This window comes from Sprattus sprattus (assembly GCF_963457725.1).
Source record: "Sprattus sprattus genome assembly, chromosome: 3".
NCBI classification, from domain to species: domain Eukaryota; kingdom Metazoa; phylum Chordata; class Actinopteri; order Clupeiformes; family Clupeidae; genus Sprattus; species Sprattus sprattus.
The window spans coordinates 3,119,582-3,138,728 of NC_137922.1; the positions used below are offsets into that span (position 1 = coordinate 3,119,582).

The following is a 19,147-nucleotide window of genomic DNA, read 5'->3' on the forward strand; positions in this document are numbered from 1 at the left end:
CCTACTGGCATCCCTATAGATGTATCAGCAGTGACCATTTCGTGTAGCACATTTCAGATCAAACCGAGTCATTATAAACATATAAAAAGTTGTGTAGATAGCTTTATTCATGTAAAATATTCCTCGCTTCAAGCAGCCATTTTTTTTTTTTAATTCCCGAGCTGGTTTCGCTGTGTGCTCTGGGATAGCCCTTGGAGGAGCAAGGTAGCTCTCCGATCAGCTTAAAAACGAGGGCCATACACCACTTAATCTTACCCCTTAATCTTGATCAAATTGGGTATTGAGACACCACTAGCTCTCACATGAACGCGCAACTTCAAGGGTAAGGGGAAAGATAAGGGGTAAGGGGAAGTATTGAGATTGGGCCTTAATTTGCTCTCTTTTGCTCTGACTTCTGTGACCCATTTCTCATCCAATGAAGGGGATGAATGTTGAAGCAGTGCTGAGGGTGGAGGACGCTGATGAGCCTCTGAAAAACAGGAATCTATCCCACAGAGAGCCACCTGAGCAGAACCTTGGCCTCAGCATGCTCATCGACTCCCAGAACAACCAGTATGTCCTCACCAGACCCAGAGACTCCACCATGTCCCGTGCCGATCACCACTTCATCAAGGTCAGATTCTGTCAACACAGCTCTTCTTCCTTCTTCCTCCAAGGCTGTGCTTTTTGGTCATAACTGATGTCTTTATCTTGAAGCTGCTTTGTGTAATAGTTGTGACCTGATTGACAACTGCCTTCAGAAATTTTATTTGATGTTTGCTGATAAATACTGATAGAAAACAATGCCACTTTATTAACACAAATTGTGAACAAATTGTATTTTAACAGGTGTGTTGTTTTACTTATGTCTAAAACAGAGTTGTGAAGTAAAAAATTGTATACTTGGTATACTATACACCTAAAACAGTTAAAATTACTAAAAATGTAGTGACGTTGTTAATGTTGTTTTGTATACGGCTCTTCAGAATGTTCCAAAAATTATCTTTGATTTGAATGGGCCATCCCAACGTTCTACCCTACATTAATTCCTGATCAGAATCAGAATCAGAATCAGAATCAGAAAGGTTTTTACTGCCAAGTAGGTTTTCACCTACCAGGATTTTTTTGTGGGACGTTGGTGCAAACAATAAACATACACAATAAACAATACACATATTTATTTATTAATCATAGGAAAAACTAAATATAAAATATATTTAAAAATTTACAGAATATATTAAATGGAAAATGCAGGACTAGTGTGCAATTAAGAGTTCAGGATTAGTCCGTGTTGGGGAGCTGGGGTCCAGGGCCTTGTTAATGAGGCCAGCCGCCGACGGGAAGAAGCTGCTCTGGTGGCGTGAGGTTTTGGTCCTGATGGACCGCAGCCATCTGCCAGAGGGGAGGGTCACAAAGAGTTTGTGACCAGGGTGGGAGAGGTCGGCCATAATCTTCCCTGCACGCCTCAGGGTCCTGGATCCATACAGGTCCTGGAGAGATGGCAAATTGCAGCCAATCACCTTCTCCGCTGAATGAATGACACGCTGCAGTCTGCCTTTGTCCTTAGCAGTGGCAGCAGTGTACCAGATGGTAATGGAGGAGGTGAGGATGGACTCAATAATGGAGGTGTACAAGTTCAACATCATTGCCTTTGGCAGGGTTGAATTTCTTCAGCTGCCGCAGGAAGTACATCCTCTGATGTGCCTTTTTGGTGAGGGAGATGATGTTTAGCTCCCACTTGAGGTCCTGGGAGATGATGGTGCCCAGGAAGCGGATGGACTCAACACTGTCAACTGGGGCGTCACTCAGGGTGATGGGGGTGGATGAGGCTGGGTTCTTCCTGAAATCTACTATCATCTCCACTGTTTTCAGCGCATTGAGCTCTAGATTGTTCTGTCCACGCCAGGTCACCAGATGGTCAATTTCCCACCTGTAGGCAGTCTCATCCCCACCAGAGATGAGCCCAATGAGGGTTTGAGGAGCTTGACGGACTGGTGATTGGAGGTGCCGCTGTTGGTGTACAGGGAGAAAAGTAGAGGGGAAAGAACGCAGCCTTGAGGGGAACCGGTGCTGATGGTCCAGGGGTCAGAGACATGTTTTCCCAGCCGCCCGTGCTGCCTCCAGTCAGAGAGGAAGTCTGTAATTCACCTGCAGATGGAGTCAGGCACACTCAGCCGGAGGAGCTTGTCCTGTAGCAGAGCCGGGATGATGGTATTAAAGGCAGAGCTAAAGTCCACAAACAGGATCCTGGCATATGTTCCTGAGGTGTCCAGGTGCTGGAGGATGGAGTGAAGGGCCATATTTACTGCATTGTCTACAGACCTGTTAGCTCTGTAGGCAAACTGCAGGGGATCCAGTAGATATATATATAAAAATGTATAAAACATATGCCTTATAAGTGTAAAAACAGTCTTATCAATCATATGAAGTTACTCACTACTTGAGTACTCATTTTATGTGATACTTTGATGAGTACCTTTCTTTCTACTTTCTCTCATTTGTATTATTAAAAAGTAACAGCAATGTTTTACTCTAGTCTACTATGTGTTTTATTCATTTAATTTATGTGTCGTTCATTTTTGTTTGTCAGACAATTTATACAACCTACATCAAGAGGAGGTGAGTCTGGCCAAGCTTGAAAAGCATGTGTTATAATCTTCAGAATATACCAATAATTGGAAACATTTCTGTACAGAGGATTATTTGTTTTAATGCGTTTCATGGGTCACTGATACACACTGTTGATTTTGTATTTACGAATGTTAAAGACACCTCAAAATCATCACATGTTTAATCACAAAATCATCATACATTTGTGAATTCCTGCCACAAATTCAGCTATTTTTGGCTGCAAAAATCACAGCAATCCCTTGCAAGATCGTAGTGGGACTGGCTAATCTAAAAAGGTTCCGTTCCTTCAGCAGTAAAATGGTTTATGGTGCTGAAGTTCTGTTACTACTTAGTCATTACTTACTGTTTTAGCACTGTTTGTCAGCCTCTGGGTTTATTATTCAAGGAGGACCAAAACCATTAAGAATTGGGAGACAGTGTGTCTGAAAGGTGCACAAGTGTGCATACCAATTAAATTGGTTTTGTTAATTTGTTCCATTGTTATTCCCCTGGTTAAAAAAATTATCATTGTACTCATATTGCCATAAATAAGATATGGGTAAAATACGTACATATATATATATATATATATATATATATATATATAATATTCCCATTCCTCTTCTCTCCTTTTCTCTCGAGCAGTTGTCACTAACTTGGTTTGTTGTGCTTTCCTGTGTTTATGACTTAGGATGTCGTATCAATAGTGATGCTGTCTTTACCGTGTGGATGGCTGTGCATTCAGATGGGCCTCCCACCCATGTTTGGCTACATCATTTGTGGGGTTTTGCTCGGGCCATCTGGGATGAATGCTATCAAGGTAACTGCAAAACAACTCTGAATGAAAAATGACACATACTTACCGGACATGGGCAACAAAAACAAACATTTTGCATCTTATAAGAATGATAATAATCATAACAATCATAATAACAATTACAATAATGCATTGTTTTAAATGTGTATGATTGTGTTTCTGTTTCAGTCTATGGTTCAGGTGGAGACTCTCGGGCAGTTTGGTGTGCTCTTCACCCTGTTTGTGGTGGGCCTGGAGTTCTCGCCAGAGCAGCTTCGCAAGGTAATGCTTGGAAGTTTTTCAAAGAACATTCTGGCTATTCAAACACTCACCTCTGTCAAGTAACTGGGTCTGAGGCTAATGGCTTGAATAAGGATGAACGGAATGTTCCAGTGAATTTCAGTGTAACCCCTTCTAGTTTCCCTGGCCTCAGAGACTTCTAGTGCAGTGGTTCTCAAACGTTTCACCGTGAGTACCACCTCAGAAAATAATTGGCTTTCAAAGTACCACCATTGCTACTATCATTGACCTTTGCACTAAGGGTTGAACTAAGGGTTATTACCTCACTGTAATGCCTGATCAGGAGAATAAGCATGGCTCAGATAAATAACAAACTTAAATGATAGGGATCTAGTTGTTTTAATGATTTTTTAATATATATTTAATGATTAATATCCTAGTCATGAAAAATGGGAAAACTGACTGAGTACCACCAAAAGGGAGCCGCGTACCACCAGTGGTACACATACCACAGTTTGAGAGCCAATGAACTAGGGAAATACTTTCAAGTTAAAGGGCGTGCGTGGTTTGGTACGAAATTGGCAATTTGTTGCCCACTGAAAACCTCCTGCCTTACTTCTCATCCTGGTTTCCGACTGCGTTATGTGAAAGGCAACTATACTGGAGTGGCACTTAAAGAGGGACTAGCAGAGGATGGTTTCGATCCATCGATCTCTGGGTTATGGGCCCAGCACGCTTCCGCTGCGCCACTCTGCTTTATCTCACCCCAGATGGGACTCGAACCCACAATCCCTGGCTTAGGAGGCCAGTGCCTTATCCATTAGGCCAGGGGTCCCCAATCTTTTGACGGACCAGCTTCAAGGTGTCATTTTACACGTCATCCATTCATATTGATGTGAATCATTCAATTGCACCCGTGAAGCAACCGCGAATTTGATAGAATGAAGCCCGGTCTGCTCATACACAAAAGCTAACATTAACGTTAGGTGGAGTTAATTTGCTGCCAACACCATTGTATTACAAACGTTAAGTGCATGAAAAATACAACTCACCAAAACTCTGAATCAGTTGCTTGGTCTCCATGTGCTGAAGCAGTTTTAAAGGCTTCATTGGTGCTAGCTTGTCGCCACATATTAAACAGAGCGGAATTGGTGCGTGAGAATCACCTGTCGCGATAAACCCGTATTTTAAGTATGACTCCTGGTATTGTCTGTTGAAAGAAGCTTTCTTTTTTTGAGGTCGTAGGCTCCTCTTCTGGCTCCTTAGTTGGCCTTTTCACCTTTGCAAAGAAGCTGTCCAAAGATGTTTTTTTTTTTTTTTTACTAATTTTCGCTAGTTTGTGGGCTTATGTGAGTGACGTATCACTTGAACGAGAAGCGTCTTGACGTGACAAAAGGCACAGGCGAATGTGACGTCCGGGAAAATCCGATCGTTTTTCAAAATAAAACACCTTTCAGACGCTAATAATTAATACAGCGAATTGATATAAATTATTTATTCTTTCTGTGCGGCCCGGTAACAAGTGCCTCACGGACCGGTACCGGGCCGCGGCCCGGTGGTTGGGGACCACTGCATTAGGCCACTGGGGCTAGTCTGCTGCCTCAGCCTCAGCCTCAGCCTCAGCCTCGTTACTATAGTGAACTAGGGAAATACTTTCAATGTTGACAAAAGAAGTTCATTGGATTTTCAGCTATCGGGGATTTCGATCCATCGACTTCTGGGCCCAGCACGTTTCGGAAGCGCCACTCTACTTTATCTCACCACAGATGGGACTCGAACCCACAAATCCTGGCTTCATCGAATTTTCAGCTGTCGGGGCTTGCCTAGCAGAGGATGGTTTCGATCCATCGACCTCTGGGTTATGGGCCCAGCACGCTTCCGCTGCGCCACTCTGCTCTTCCTGCCTGCAGTCTTGCTGTTGGCTCCAGGGCTCTCATTGCAGAAATATATCCTTGAAAAATATGAGAGCCAGATTTTCTGCTGTTTGGTGTCTATTTAATTGCAAGCTAGATTTGACCCCGAAAAAAGGCTGAGAAGATCGCGACAAGTTAAAGGGCGTGCGTGGTTTGGTACGAAATTGGCTATGTGTTGCCCACTGTAAACCTCCTGCCTTACTTCTCATCCTGGTTTCCGACTGCGTTTTGTGAAAGGCAACTAAACTGGAGTGGCACTTAAAGAGGGACTAGCAGAGGATGGTTTCGATCCATCGACCTCTGGGTTATGGGCCCAGCACGCTTCCACTGCGCCACTCTGCTTTACCTCACCGCAGATAGGACTCGAACCCACAATCCCTGGCTTAAGCGGCCAGTGCCTTATCCATTAGGCCACTGGGGCTAGTCTGCTGCCTCAGCCTCAGCCTCAGCCTCGTTACTATAGTGAACTAGGGAAATACTTTCAATGTTGACAAAAGAAGTTCATTGGATTTTCAGCTATCGGGGATTTCGATCCATCGACTTCTGAGTTATGGGCCCAGCTAGGGATGGAAACCGAAACCCGGTTCTTGTTTAGAACCGGTTCCTAATGAGCCGAATCTTTGGAATCGTTAGCCAAATTCATAACCGGGTCTGTAAACGGACCTCTCTGCCGTTTGCGCATGAGCGAACTCTTCCTTTAAAAAATCAGACCGCAGCAGAAATGGCAACTAGACAGAAGAGATCTAAAGTGTGGCTTATTCACTCGAACAAATGCAAACATGGTCACTTGTAACATCTGTAAAACATGTATTTCGTCAAAGGGAGGAGGTACATCTACTATGAATAAGCACTTCAGCACACAACATGGTATTTAATTACAAGATTGTCATGTTTTTGATGCCTGCAGCAGCTCAACTAACGACGGCGCTTCATCCCTAACTTACCGAGGTAAACTCCTCAAAATGCTTTATCATAACAGGTGTTACTCGTGTGTTATCAGCAAACGTTTGCGTTGTCGTGTTAACCATAACTAAACTTAGCATTTAATTGCTTAACAGAATGGGCGATGTTGGACATTGTCATATAACTTAGGCTAGCTTAGCTGTAGAATCTTCTATTTTCAGCCTTTGGCTTGAAGCAGAGGCAGTGCTTGCCTCCACTCTGTTGGTTCTAGAAGGTTTGCTGATAACACACGAGTAACACCGTTATGATAAAAACATTTTGAGGAGTTTACCTTGGTAAGTCAGGGATGAAGCGCAAAAGACTCCGTTAATAATGGCGTTGCCTAGCAACGCGTGCAGCTCCCTAGATATGGATAAGTTTCTCGTAGCCAATTCAGTGGCAGCAATAGTTAAGTTTTAAATATACTGAGTGCCTAGTTTGCGATTCATCTTTGTTCAAATACGTATGTGAGGCATTGTGTGCATCATACAAGTAAGTATGTTTCAGTACGTTATTGTGTTTGTAGTGGGTTCTACATTGCTATTAGAAGCGTTAAGCATAATAGTTCGCGATTAGCCATACAACCAAGCAACCTACAAGAAAATATACAGTCCTTTACTCAATAACAAGGGCTTCATGTCAGATCAGAAAATTCAACGATTTTATTCATGCCATTTTATTGCCAGATTTAGTTTATCTCAAGAGTGCAATGAGGGAGGGGTTTAGATTGGACTAACTTAAACTAAACCTGGATGCATTGTAAGGTTCCAACAATTATGAGACATTTCCTGAGGTATATCTGCTCTGGAAAAGAAAGATCAGTAGGTAGCAGAGGAAGGGTTGTATAGGGGTTGTTTGCTATTTCACTCATTCACTCATACACTCAGATACCGTATAGATGAGTGTATGAGTGAATGAGTGAAATAGCAATCAACAGTGCTCTGCAATGTCAATGTATAGCTTTAGAGTTGACACTCTCACCACATATGCATTTAAATATTGTTGTTTTATATTCAGTGGCAAGAATGTCTGTTTTTTAATAAAAGTTTTTGGTTATTTATGTAACCATTCTGTTTATGGTGTGTGCAGCATTCTAGAAATTTATATAAAAGAACATTAATGTAAAAAAAAAACGTTTGTGCTCTTTTTTCACCCCTTACCCAATAAGAATCGATAAGAGAATCGATAAGGAATCGAATCGATAAGCAGGAATCGATAAGGAACCGGAATCGTTAAAATCGTAAAGGTTCTCATCCCTAGGCCCAGCACGTTTCGGCTGCGCCACTCTACTTTATCTCACCACAGATGGGACTCGAACCCACAATTGCTGGCTTAATCGAATTTTCAGCTGTCGGGGCTTGCCTAGCAGAGGATGGTTTCGATCCATCGACCTCTGGGTTATGGGCCCAGCACGCTTCCGCTGCGCCACTCTGCTCTTCCTGCCTGCAGTCTTGCTGTTGACTCCAGGGCTCTCATTGCAGAAATATATCCTTGAAAAATATGAGAGCCAGATTTTCTGCTGTTTGGTGTCTATTTAATTGCAAGCTAGATTTGACCCCGAAAAAAGGCTGAGAAGATCGCGACAAGTTAAAGGGCGTGCGTGGTTTGGTACGAAATTGGCTACGTGTTGCCCACTGTAAACCTCCTGCCTTACTTCTCATCCTGGTTTCCGACTGCGTTTTGTGAAAGGCAACTATACTGGAGTGGCACTTAAAGAGGGACTAGCAGAGGATGGTTTCGATCCATCGACCTCTGGGTTATGGGCCCAGCACGCTTCCGCTGCGCCACTCTGCTCTTCCTGCCTGCAGTCTTGCTGTTGGCTCCAGGGCTCTCATTGCAGAAATATATCCTTGAAATATATGAGAGCCAGATTTTCTGCTGTTTGGTGTCTATTTAATTGCAAGCTAGATTTGACCCCGAAAAAAGGCTGAGAAGATCGCGACAAGTTAAAGGGCGTGCGTGGTTTGGTACGAAATTGGCTACGTGTTGCCCACTGTAAACCTCCTGCCTTACTTCTCATCCTGGTTTCCGACTGCGTTTTGTGAAAGGCAACTATACTGGAGTGGCACTTAAAGAGGGACTAGCAGAGGATGGTTTCGATCCATCGACCTCTGGGTTATGGGCCCAGCACGCTTCCGCTGCGCCACTCTGCTTTATCTCACCCCAGATGGGACTCGAACCCACAATCCCTGGCTTAGGAGGCCAGTGCCTTATCCATTAGGCCACTGGGGCTAGTCTGCTGCCTCAGCCTCAGCCTCAGCCTCGTTACTATAGTGAACTAGGGAAATACTGTCAATGTTGACAAAAGAACTTCATTGGATTTTCAGCTATCGGGGATTTCGATCGATCGACTTCTGAGTTATGGGCCCAGCACGTTTCGGCTGCGCCACTCTACTTTATCTCACCACAGATGGGACTCGAACCCACAATTGCTGGCTTCATCGAATTTTCAGCTGTCGGGGCTTGCCTAGCAGAGGATGGTTTCGATCCATCGTCCTCTGGGTTATGGGCCCAGCACGCTTCCGCTGCGCCACTCTGCTCTTCCTGCCTGCAGTCTTGCTGTTGGCTCCAGGGCTCTCATTGCAGAAATATATCCTTGAAATATATGAGAGCCAGATTTTCTGCTGTTTGGTGTCTATTTAATTGCAAGCTAGATTTGACCCCGAAAAAAGGCTGAGAAGATCGCGACAAGTTAAAGGGCGTGCGTGGTTTGGTACGAAATTGGCTACGTGTTGCCCACTGTAAACCTCCTGCCTTACTTCTCATCCTGGTTTCCGACTGCGTTTTGTGAAAGGCAACTATACTGGAGTGGCACTTAAAGAGGGACTAGCAGAGGATGGTTTCGATCCATCGACCTCTGGGTTATGGGCCCAGCACGCTTCCGCTGCGCCACTCTGCTTTATCTCACCCCAGATGGGACTCGAACCCACAATCCCTGGCTTAGGAGGCCAGTGCCTTATCCATTAGGCCACTGGGGCTAGTCTGCTGCCTCAGCCTCAGCCTCAGCCTCAGCCTCGTTACTATAGTGAACTAGGGAAATACTGTCAATGTTGACAAAAGAACTTCATTGGATTTTCAGCTATCGGGGATTTCGATCGATCGACTTCTGAGTTATGGGCCCAGCACGTTTCGGCTGCGCCACTCTACTTTATCTCACCACAGATGGGACTCGAACCCACAATTGCTGGCTTCATCGAATTTTCAGCTGTCGGGGCTTGCCTAGCAGAGGATGGTTTCGATCCATCGTCCTCTGGGTTATGGGCCCAGCACGCTTCCGCTGCGCCACTCTGCTCTTCCTGCCTGCAGTCTTGCTGTTGGCTCCAGGGCTCTCATTGCAGAAATATATCCTTGAAATATATGAGAGCCAGATTTTCTGCTGTTTGGTGTCTATTTAATTGCAAGCTAGATTTGACCCCGAAAAAAGGCTGAGAAGATCGCGACAAGTTAAAGGGCGTGCGTGGTTTGGTACGAAATTGGCTACGTGTTGCCCACTGCAAACCTCCTGCCTTACTTCTCATCCTGGTTTCCGACTGCGTTTTGTGAAAGGCAACTATACTGGAGTGGCACTTAAAGAGGGACTAGCAGAGGATGGTTTCGATCCATCGACCTCTGGGTTATGGGCCCAGCACGCTTCCGCTGCGCCACTCTGCTCTTCCTGCCTGCAGTCTTGCTGTTGGCTCCAGGGCTCTCATTGCAGAAATATGTCCTTGAAAAATATGAGAGCCAGATTTTCTGCTGTTTGGTGTCTATTTAATTGCAAGCTAGATTTGACCCCGAAAAAAGGCTGAGAAGATCGCGACAAGTTAAAGGGCGTGCGTGGTTTGGTACGAAATTGGCTACGTGTTGCCCACTGTAAACCTCCTGCCTTACTTCTCATCCTGGTTTCCGACTGCGTTTTGTGAAAGGCAACTATACTGGAGTGGCACTTAAAGAGGGACTAGCAGAGGATGGTTTCGATCCATCGACCTCTGGGTTATGGGCCCAGCACGCTTCCGCTGCGCCACTCTGCTCCTCCTGCCTGCAGTATTGCTGTTGGCTCCAGGGCTCTCATTGCAAAAATATGTCCTTGAAAAATATGAGAGCCAGATTTTCTGCTGTTTGGTGTCTATTTAATTGCAAGCTAGATTTGACCCCGAAAAAAGGCTGAGAAGATCGCGACAAGTTAAAGGGCGTGCATGGTTTGGTACGAAATTGGCTACGTGTTGCCCACTGTAAACCTCCTGCCTTACTTCTCATCCTGGTTTCCGACTGCGTTTTGTGAAAGGCAACTATACTGGAGTGGCACTTAAAGAGGGACTAGCAGAGGATGGTTTCGATCCATCGACCTCTGGGTTATGGGCCCAGCACGCTTCCGCTGCGCCACTCTGCTCTTCCTGCCTGCAGTATTGCTGTTGGCTCCAGGGCTCTCATTGCAAAAATATGTCCTTGAAAAATATGAGAGCCAGATTTTCTGCTGTGTGGTGTCTATTTAATTGCAAGCTAGATTTGACCCCGAAAAAAGGCTGAGAAGATCGCGACAAGTTAAAGGGCGTGCATGGTTTGGTACGAAATTGGCTACGTGTTGCCCACTTTAAACCTCCTGCCTTACTTCTCATCCTGGTTTCCGACTGCGTTTTGTGAAAGGCAATTATACTGGAGTGGCACTTAAAGAGGGACTAGCAGAGGAAGGTTTCGATCCATCGACCTCTGGGTTATGGGCCCAGCACGTTTCCGCTGCGCCACTCTGCTTTATCTCACCCCAGATGGGACTCGAACCCACAATCCCTGGCTTAGGAGGCCAGTGCCTTATCCATTAGGCCACTGGGGCTAGTCTGCTGACTCAGCCTCAGCCTCAGCCTCAGCCTCGTTACTATAGTGAACTAGGGAAATACTTTCAATGTTGACAAAAGAAGTTCATTGGATTTTCAGCTATCGGGGATTTCGATCCATCGACTTCTGAGTTATGGGCCCAGCACGTTTCGGCTGCGCCACTCTACTTTATCTCACCACAGATGGGACTCGAACCCACAATTCCTGGCTTCATCGAATTTTCAGCTGTCGGGGCTTGCCTAGCAGAGGATGGTTTCGATCCATCGACCTCTGGGTTATGGGCCCAGCACGCTTCCGCTGCGCCACTCTGCTCTTCCTGCCTGCAGTCTTGCTGTTGGCTACAGGGCTCTCATTGCAGAAATATATCCTTGAAATATATGAGAGCCAGATTTTCTGCTGTTTGGTGTCTATTTAATTGCAAGCTAGATTTGACCCCGAAAAAAGGCTGAGAAGATTGCGACAAATTAAATGGCGTGCGTGGTTTGGTACGAAATTGGCTACGTGTTGCCCACTGTAAACCTCCTGCCTTACTTCTCATCCTGGTTTCCGACTGCGTTTTGTGAAAGGCAACTATACTGGAGTGGCACTTAAAGAGGGACTAGCAGAGGATGGTTTCGATCCATCGACCTCTGGGATATGGGCCCAGCACGCTTCCGCTGCGCCACTCTGCTCTTCCTGCCTGCAGTCTTGCTGTTGGCTCCAGGGCTCTCATTGCAGAAATATATCCTTGAAATATATGAGAGCCAGATTTCCTGCTGTTTGGTGTCTATTTAATTGCAAGCTAGATTTGACCCCGAAAAAAGGCTGAGAAGATCGCGACAAGTTAAAGGGCGTGCGTGGTTTGGTAGGAAATTGGCTACGTGTTGCCCACTGTAAACCTCCTGCCTTACTTCTCATCCTGGTTTCCGACTGCGTTTTGTGAAAGGCAACTATACTGGAGTGGCACTTAAAGAGGGACTAGCAGAGGATGGTTTCGATCCATCGACCTCTGGGTTATGGGCCCAGCACGCGTCGCTGCGCCACTCTGCTTTATCTCACCCCAGATGGGACTCGAACCCACAATCCCTGGCTTAGGAGGCCAGTGCCTTATCCATTAGGCCACTGGGGCTAGTCTGCTGACTCAGCCTCAGCCTCAGCCTCAGCCTCGTTACTATAGTGAACTAGGGAAATACTTTCAATGTTGACAAAAGAAGTTCATTGGATTTTCAGCTATCGGGGATTTCGATCCATCGACTTCTGAGTTATGGGCCCAGCACGTTTCAGCTGCGCCACTCTACTTTATCTCACCACAGATGGGACTCGAACCCACAATTCCTGGCTTCATCGAATTTTCAGCTGTCGGGGCTTGCCTAGCAGAGGATGGTTTCGATCCATCGACCTCTGGGTTATGGGCCCAGCACGCTTCCGCTGCGCCACTCTGCTCTTCCTGCCTGCAGTCTTACTGTTGGCTCCAGGGCTCTCATTGCAGAAATATATCCTTGAAATATATGAGAGCCAGATTTTCTGCTGTTTGGTGTCTATTTAATTGCAAGCTAGATTTGACCCAGAAAAAAGGCTGAGAAGATTGCGACAAGTTAAATGGCGTGCGTGGTTTGGTACGAAATTGGCTACGTGTTGCCCACTGTAAACCTCCTGCCTTACTTCTCATCCTGGTTTCCGACTGCGTTTTGTGAAAGGCAACTATACTGGAGTGGCACTTAAAGAGGGACTAGCAGAGGATGGTTTCGATCCATCGACCTCTGGGTTATGGGCCCAGCACGCTTCCGCTGCGCCACTCTGCTCTTCCTGCCTGCAGTCTTGCTGTTGGCTGCAGGGCTCTCATTGCAGAAATATGTCCTTGAAAAATATGAGAGCCAGATTTTCTGCTGTTTGGTGTCTATTTAATTGCAAGCTAGATTTGACCCCGAAAAAAGGCTGAGAAGATCGCGACAAGTTAAAGGGCGTGCGTGGTTTGGTACGAAATTGGCTACGTGTTGCCCACTGTAAACCTCCTGCCTTACTTCTCATCCTGGTTTCCGACTGCGTTTTGTGAAAGGCAACTATACTGGAGTGGCACTTAAAGAGGGACTAGCAGAGGATGGTTTCGATCCATCGACCTCTGGGTTATGGGCCCAGCACGCTTCCGCTGCGCCACTCTGCTTTATCTCACCCCAGATGGGACTCGAACCCACAATCCCTGGCTTAGGAGGCCAGTGCCTTATCCATTAGGCCACTGGGGCTAGTCTGCTGACTCAGCCTCAGCCTCAGCCTCAGCCTCGTTACTATAGTGAACTAGGGAAATACTTTCAATGTTGACAAAAGAAGTTCATTGGATTTTCAGCTATCGGGGATTTCGATCCATCGACTTCTGAGTTATGGGCCCAGCACGTTTCAGCTGCGCCACTCTACTTTATCTCACCACAGATGGGACTCGAACCCACAATTCCTGGCTTCATCGAATTTTCAGCTGTCGGGGCTTGCCTAGCAGAGGATGGTTTCGATCCATCGACCTCTGGGTTATGGGCCTAGCACGCTTCCGCTGCGCCACTCTGCTCTTCTTGCCTGCAGTCTTACTGTTGGCTCCAGGGCTCTCATTGCAGAAATATATCCTTGAAATATATGAGAGCCAGATTTTCTGCTGTTTGGTGTCTATTTAATTGCAAGCTAGATTTGACCCCGAAAAAAGGCTGAGAAGATTGCGACAAGTTAAATGGCGTGCGTGGTTTGGTACGAAATTGGCTACGTGTTGCCCACTGTAAACCTCCTGCCTTACTTCTCATCCTGGTTTCCGACTGCGTTTTGTGAAAGGCAACTATACTGGAGTGGCACTTAAAGAGGGACTAGCAGAGGATGGTTTCGATCCATCGACCTCTGGGTTATGGGCCCAGCACGCTTCCGCTGCGCCACTCTGCTCTTCCTGCCTGCAGTCTTGCTGTTGGCTCCAGGGCTCTCATTGCAGAAATATATCCTTGAAATATATGAGAGCCAGATTTTCTGCTGTTTGGTGTCTATTTAATTGCAAGCTAGATTTGACCCCGAAAAAAGGCTGAGAAGATCGCGACAAGTTAAATGGCGTGCGTGGTTTGGTACGAAATTGGCTACGTGTTGCCCACTGTAAACCTCCTGCCTTACTTCTCATCCTGGTTTCCGACTGCGTTTTGTGAAAGGCAACTATACTGGAGTGGCACTTAAAGAGGGACTAGCAGAGGATGGTTTCGATCCATCGACCTCTGGGTTATGGGCCCAGCACGCTTCCGCTGCGCCACTCTGCTCTTCCTGCCTGCAGTCTTGCTGTTGGCTCCAGGGCTCTCATTGCAGAAATATGTCCTTGAAAAATATGAGAGCCAGATTTTCTGCTGTTTGGTGTCTATTTAATTGCAAGCTAGATTTGACAACGAAAAAAGGCTGAGAAGATCGCGACAAGTTAAAGGGCGTGCGTGGTTTGGTACGAAATTGGCTACGTGTTGCCCACTGTAAACCTCCTGCCTTACTTCTCATCCTGGTTTCCGACTGCGTTTTGTGAAAGGCAACTATACTGGAGTGGCACTTAAAGAGGGACTAGCAGAGGATGGTTTCGATCCATCGACCTCTGGGTTATGGGCCCAGCACGCTTCCGCTGCGCCACTCTGCTCTTCCTGCCTGCAGTCTTGCTGTTGGCTCCAGGGCTCTCATTGCAGAAATATATCCTTGAAATATATGAGAGCCAGATTTTCTGCTGTTTGGTGTCTATTTAATTGCAAGCTAGATTTGACCCCGAAAAAAGGCTGAGAAGATTGCGACAAGTTAAATGGCGTGCGTGGTTTGGTACGAAATTGGCTCAAGTTGCCCACTGTAAACCTCCTGCCTTACTTCTCATCCTGGTTTCCGACTGCGTTTTGTGAAAGGCAACTATACTGGAGTGGCACTTAAAGAGGGACTAGCAGAGGATGGTTTCGATCCATCGACCTCTGGGTTATGGGCCCAGCACGCTTCCGCTGCGCCACTCTGCTCTTCCTGCCTGCAGTCTTGCTGTTGGCTCCAGGGCTCTCATTGCAGAAATATGTCCTTGAAAAATATGAGAGCCAGATTTTCTGCTGTTTGGTGTCTATTTAATTGCAAGCTAGATTTGACCCCGAAAAAAGGCTGAGAAGATCGCGACAAGTTAAAGGGCGTGCGTGGTTTGGTACGAAATTGGCTACGTGTTGCCCACTGTAAACCTCCTGCCTTACTTCTCATCCTGGTTTCCGACTGTGTTTTGTGAAAGGCAACTATACTGGAGTGGCACTTAAAGAGGGACTAGCAGAGGATGGTTTCGATCCATCGACCTCTGGGTTATGGGCCCAGCACGCTTCCGCTGCGCCACTCTGCTCTTCCTGCCTGCAGTATTGCTGTTGGCTCCAGGGCTTTCATTGCAGAAATATGTCCTTGAAAAATATGAGAGCCAGATTTTCTGCTGTTTGGTGTCTATTTAATTGCAAGCTAGATTTGACCCCGAAAAAAGGCTGAGAAGATCGCGACAAGTTAAAGGGTGTGCATGGTTTGGTACGAAATTGGCTACGTGTTGCCCACTGTAAACCTCCTGCCTTACTTCTCATCCTGGTTTCCGACTGCGTTTTGTGAAAGGCAACTATACTGGAGTGGCACTTAAAGAGGGACTAGCAGAGGATGGTTTCTATCCATCGACCTCTGGGTTATGGGCCCAGCACGCTTCCGCTGCGCCACTCTGCTCTTCCTGCCTGCAGTCTTGCTGTTGGCTCCAGGGCTCTCATTGCAGAAATATGTCCTTGAAAAATATGAGAGCCAGATTTTCTGCTGTTTGGTGTCTATTTAATTGCAAGCTAGATTTGACCCCGAAAAAAGGCTGAGAAGATCGCGACAAGTTAAAGGGCGTGCATGGTTTGGTACGAAATTGGCTACGTGTTGCCCACTGTAAACCTCCTGCCTTACTTCTCATCCTGGTTTCCGACTGTGTTTTGTGAAAGGCAACTATACTGGAGTGGCACTTAAAGAGGGACTAGCAGAGGATGGTTTCGATCCATCGACCTCTGGGTTATGGGCCCAGCACGCTTCCGCTGCGCCACTCTGCTCTTCCTGCCTGCAGTATTGCTGTTGGCTCCAGGGCTTTCATTGCAGAAATATGTCCTTGAAAAATATGAGAGCCAGATTTTCTGCTGTTTGGTGTCTATTTAATTGCAAGCTAGATTTGACCCCGAAAAAAGGCTGAGAAGATCGCGACAAGTTAAAGGGTGTGCATGGTTTGGTACGAAATTGGCTACGTGTTGCCCACTGTAAACCTCCTGCCTTACTTCTCATCCTGGTTTCCGACTGCGTTTTGTGAAAGGCAACTATACTGGAGTGGCACTTAAAGAGGGACTAGCAGAGGATGGTTTCTATCCATCGACCTCTGGGTTATGGGCCCAGCACGCTTCCGCTGCGCCACTCTGCTCTTCCTGCCTGCAGTCTTGCTGTTGGCTCCAGGGCTCTCATTGCAGAAATATATCCTTGAAATATATGAGAGCCAGATTTCCTGCTGTTTGGTGTCTATTTAATTGCAAGCTAGATTTGACCCCGAAAAAAGGCTGAGAAGATCGCGACAAGTTAAAGGGCGTGCGTGGTTTGGTACGAAATTGGCTACGTGTTGCCCACTGTAAACCTCCTGCCTTACTTCTCATCCTGGTTTCCGACTGCGTTTTGTGAAAGGCAACTATACTGGAGTGGCACTTAAAGAGGGACTAGCAGAGGATGGTTTCGATCCATCGACCTCTGGGTTATGGGCCCAGCACGCTTCCGCTGCGCCACTCTGCTTTATCTCACCCCAGATGGGACTCGAACCCACAATCCCTGGCTTAGGAGGCCAGTGCCTTATCCATTAGGCCACTGGGGCTAGTCTGCTGCATCAGCCTCAGCCTCAGCCTCAGCCTCAGCCTCGTTACTATAGTGAACTAGGGAAATACTTTCAATGTTGACAAAAGAAGTTCATTGGATTTTCAGCTATCGGGGATTTCGATCCATCGACTTCTGAGTTATGGGCCCAGCACGTTTCGGCTGCGCCACTCTACTTTATCTCACCACAGATGGGACTCGAACCCACAATTCCTGGCTTCATCGAATTTTCAGCTGTCGGGGCTTGCCTAGCAGAGGATGGTTTCGATCCATCGACCTCTGGGTTATGGGCCCAGCACGCTTCCGCTGCGCCACTCTGCTCTTCCTGCCTGAAGTCTTGCTGTTGGCTCCAGGGCTCTCATTGCAGAAATATATCCTTGAAATATATGAGAGCCAGATTTTCTGCTGTTTGGTGTCTATTTAATTGCAAGCTAGATTTGACCCCGAAAAAAGGCTGAGAAGATTGCGACAAGTTAAATGGCGTGCGTGGTTTGGTACGAAATTGGCTACGTGTTGCCCACTGTAAACCTCCTGCCTTACTTCTCATCCTGGTTTCCGACTGCGTTTTGTGAAAGGCAACTATACTGGAGTGGCACTTAAAGAGGGACTAGCAGAGGATGGTTTCGATCCATCGACCTCTGGGTTATGGGCCCAGCACGCTTCCGCTGCGCCACTCTGCTCTTCCTGCCTGCAGTCTTGCTGTTGGCTCCAGGGCTCTCATTGCAGAAATATATCCTTGAAATATATGAGAGCCAGATTTTCTGCTGTTTGGTGTCTATTTAATTGCAAGCTAGATTTGACCCCGAAAAAAGGCTGAGAAGATTGCGACAAGTTAAATGGCGTGCGTGGTTTGGTACGAAATTGGCTCAAGTTGCCCACTGTAAACCTCCTGCCTTACTTCTCATCCTGGTTTCCGACTGCGTTTTGTGAAAGGCAACTATACTGGAGTGGCACTTAAAGAGGGACTAGCAGAGGATGGTTTCGATCCATCGACCTCTGGGTTATGGGCCCAGCACGCTTCCGCTGCGCCACTCTGCTCTTCCTGCCTGCAGTCTTGCTGTTGGCTCCAGGGCTCTCATTGCAGAAATATGTCCTTGAAAAATATGAGAGCCAGATTTTCTGCTGTTTGGTGTCTATTTAATTGCAAGCTAGATTTGACCCCGAAAAAAGGCTGAGAAGATCGCGACAAGTTAAAGGGCGTGCGTGGTTTGGTACGAAATTGGCTACGTGTTGCCCACTGTAAACCTCCTGCCTTACTTCTCATCCTGGTTTCCGACTGCGTTTTGTGAAAGGCAACTATACTGGAGTGGCACTTAAAGAGGGACTAGCAGAGGATGGTTTCGATCCATCGACCTCTGGGTTATGGGCCCAGCACGCTTCCGCTGCGCCACTCTGCTTTATCTCACCCCAGATGGGACTCGAACCCACAATCCCTGGCTTAGGAGGCCAGTGCCTTATCCATTAGGCCACTGGGGCTAGTCTGCTGACTCAGCCTCAGCCTCAGCCTCAGCCTCGTTACTATAGTGAACTAGGGAAATACTTTCAATGTTGACAAAAGAAGTTCATTGGATTTTCAGCTATCGGGGATTTCGATCCATCGACTTCTGAGTTATGGGCCCAGCACGTTTCAGCTGCGCCACTCTACTTTATCTCACCACAGATGGGACTCGAACCCACAATTCCTGGCTTCATCGAATTTTCAGCTGTCGGGGCTTGCCTAGCAGAGGATGGTTTCGATCCATCGACCTCTGGGTTATGGGCCTAGCACGCTTCCGCTGCGCCACTCTGCTCTTCCTGCCTGCAGTCTTACTGTTGGCTCCAGGGCTCTCATTGCAGAAATATATCCTTGAAATATATGAGAGCCAGATTTTCTGCTGTTTGGTGTCTATTTAATTGCAAGCTAGATTTGACCCCGAAAAAAGGCTGAGAAGATTGCGACAAGTTAAATGGCGTGCGTGGTTTGGTACGAAATTGGCTACGTGTTGCCCACTGTAAACCTCCTGCCTTACTTCTCATC

The 19,147-nt window shown here is 46.7% G+C and overlaps 1 protein-coding gene across 1 annotated transcript in view; it reads left to right on the top strand.

Annotated features, from left to right (window-relative positions):
* Positions 1-415: 415 nt before the first annotated feature.
* Positions 416-19,147, top strand: part of LOC308362375 (transmembrane and coiled-coil domain-containing protein 3-like) — a gene marked incomplete at both ends in the record, with an annotated part of 103,384 nt that continues 84,652 nt past the window's right edge. Inside the window, 3 exons of the mRNA XM_080834991.1 lie at positions 416-613; positions 3,281-3,409; positions 3,575-3,667. Coding sequence (XP_080691117.1) covers positions 416-613; positions 3,281-3,409; positions 3,575-3,667 — 420 coding nt within the window. The remainder of the gene's footprint in view (positions 614-3,280; positions 3,410-3,574; positions 3,668-19,147) is intronic.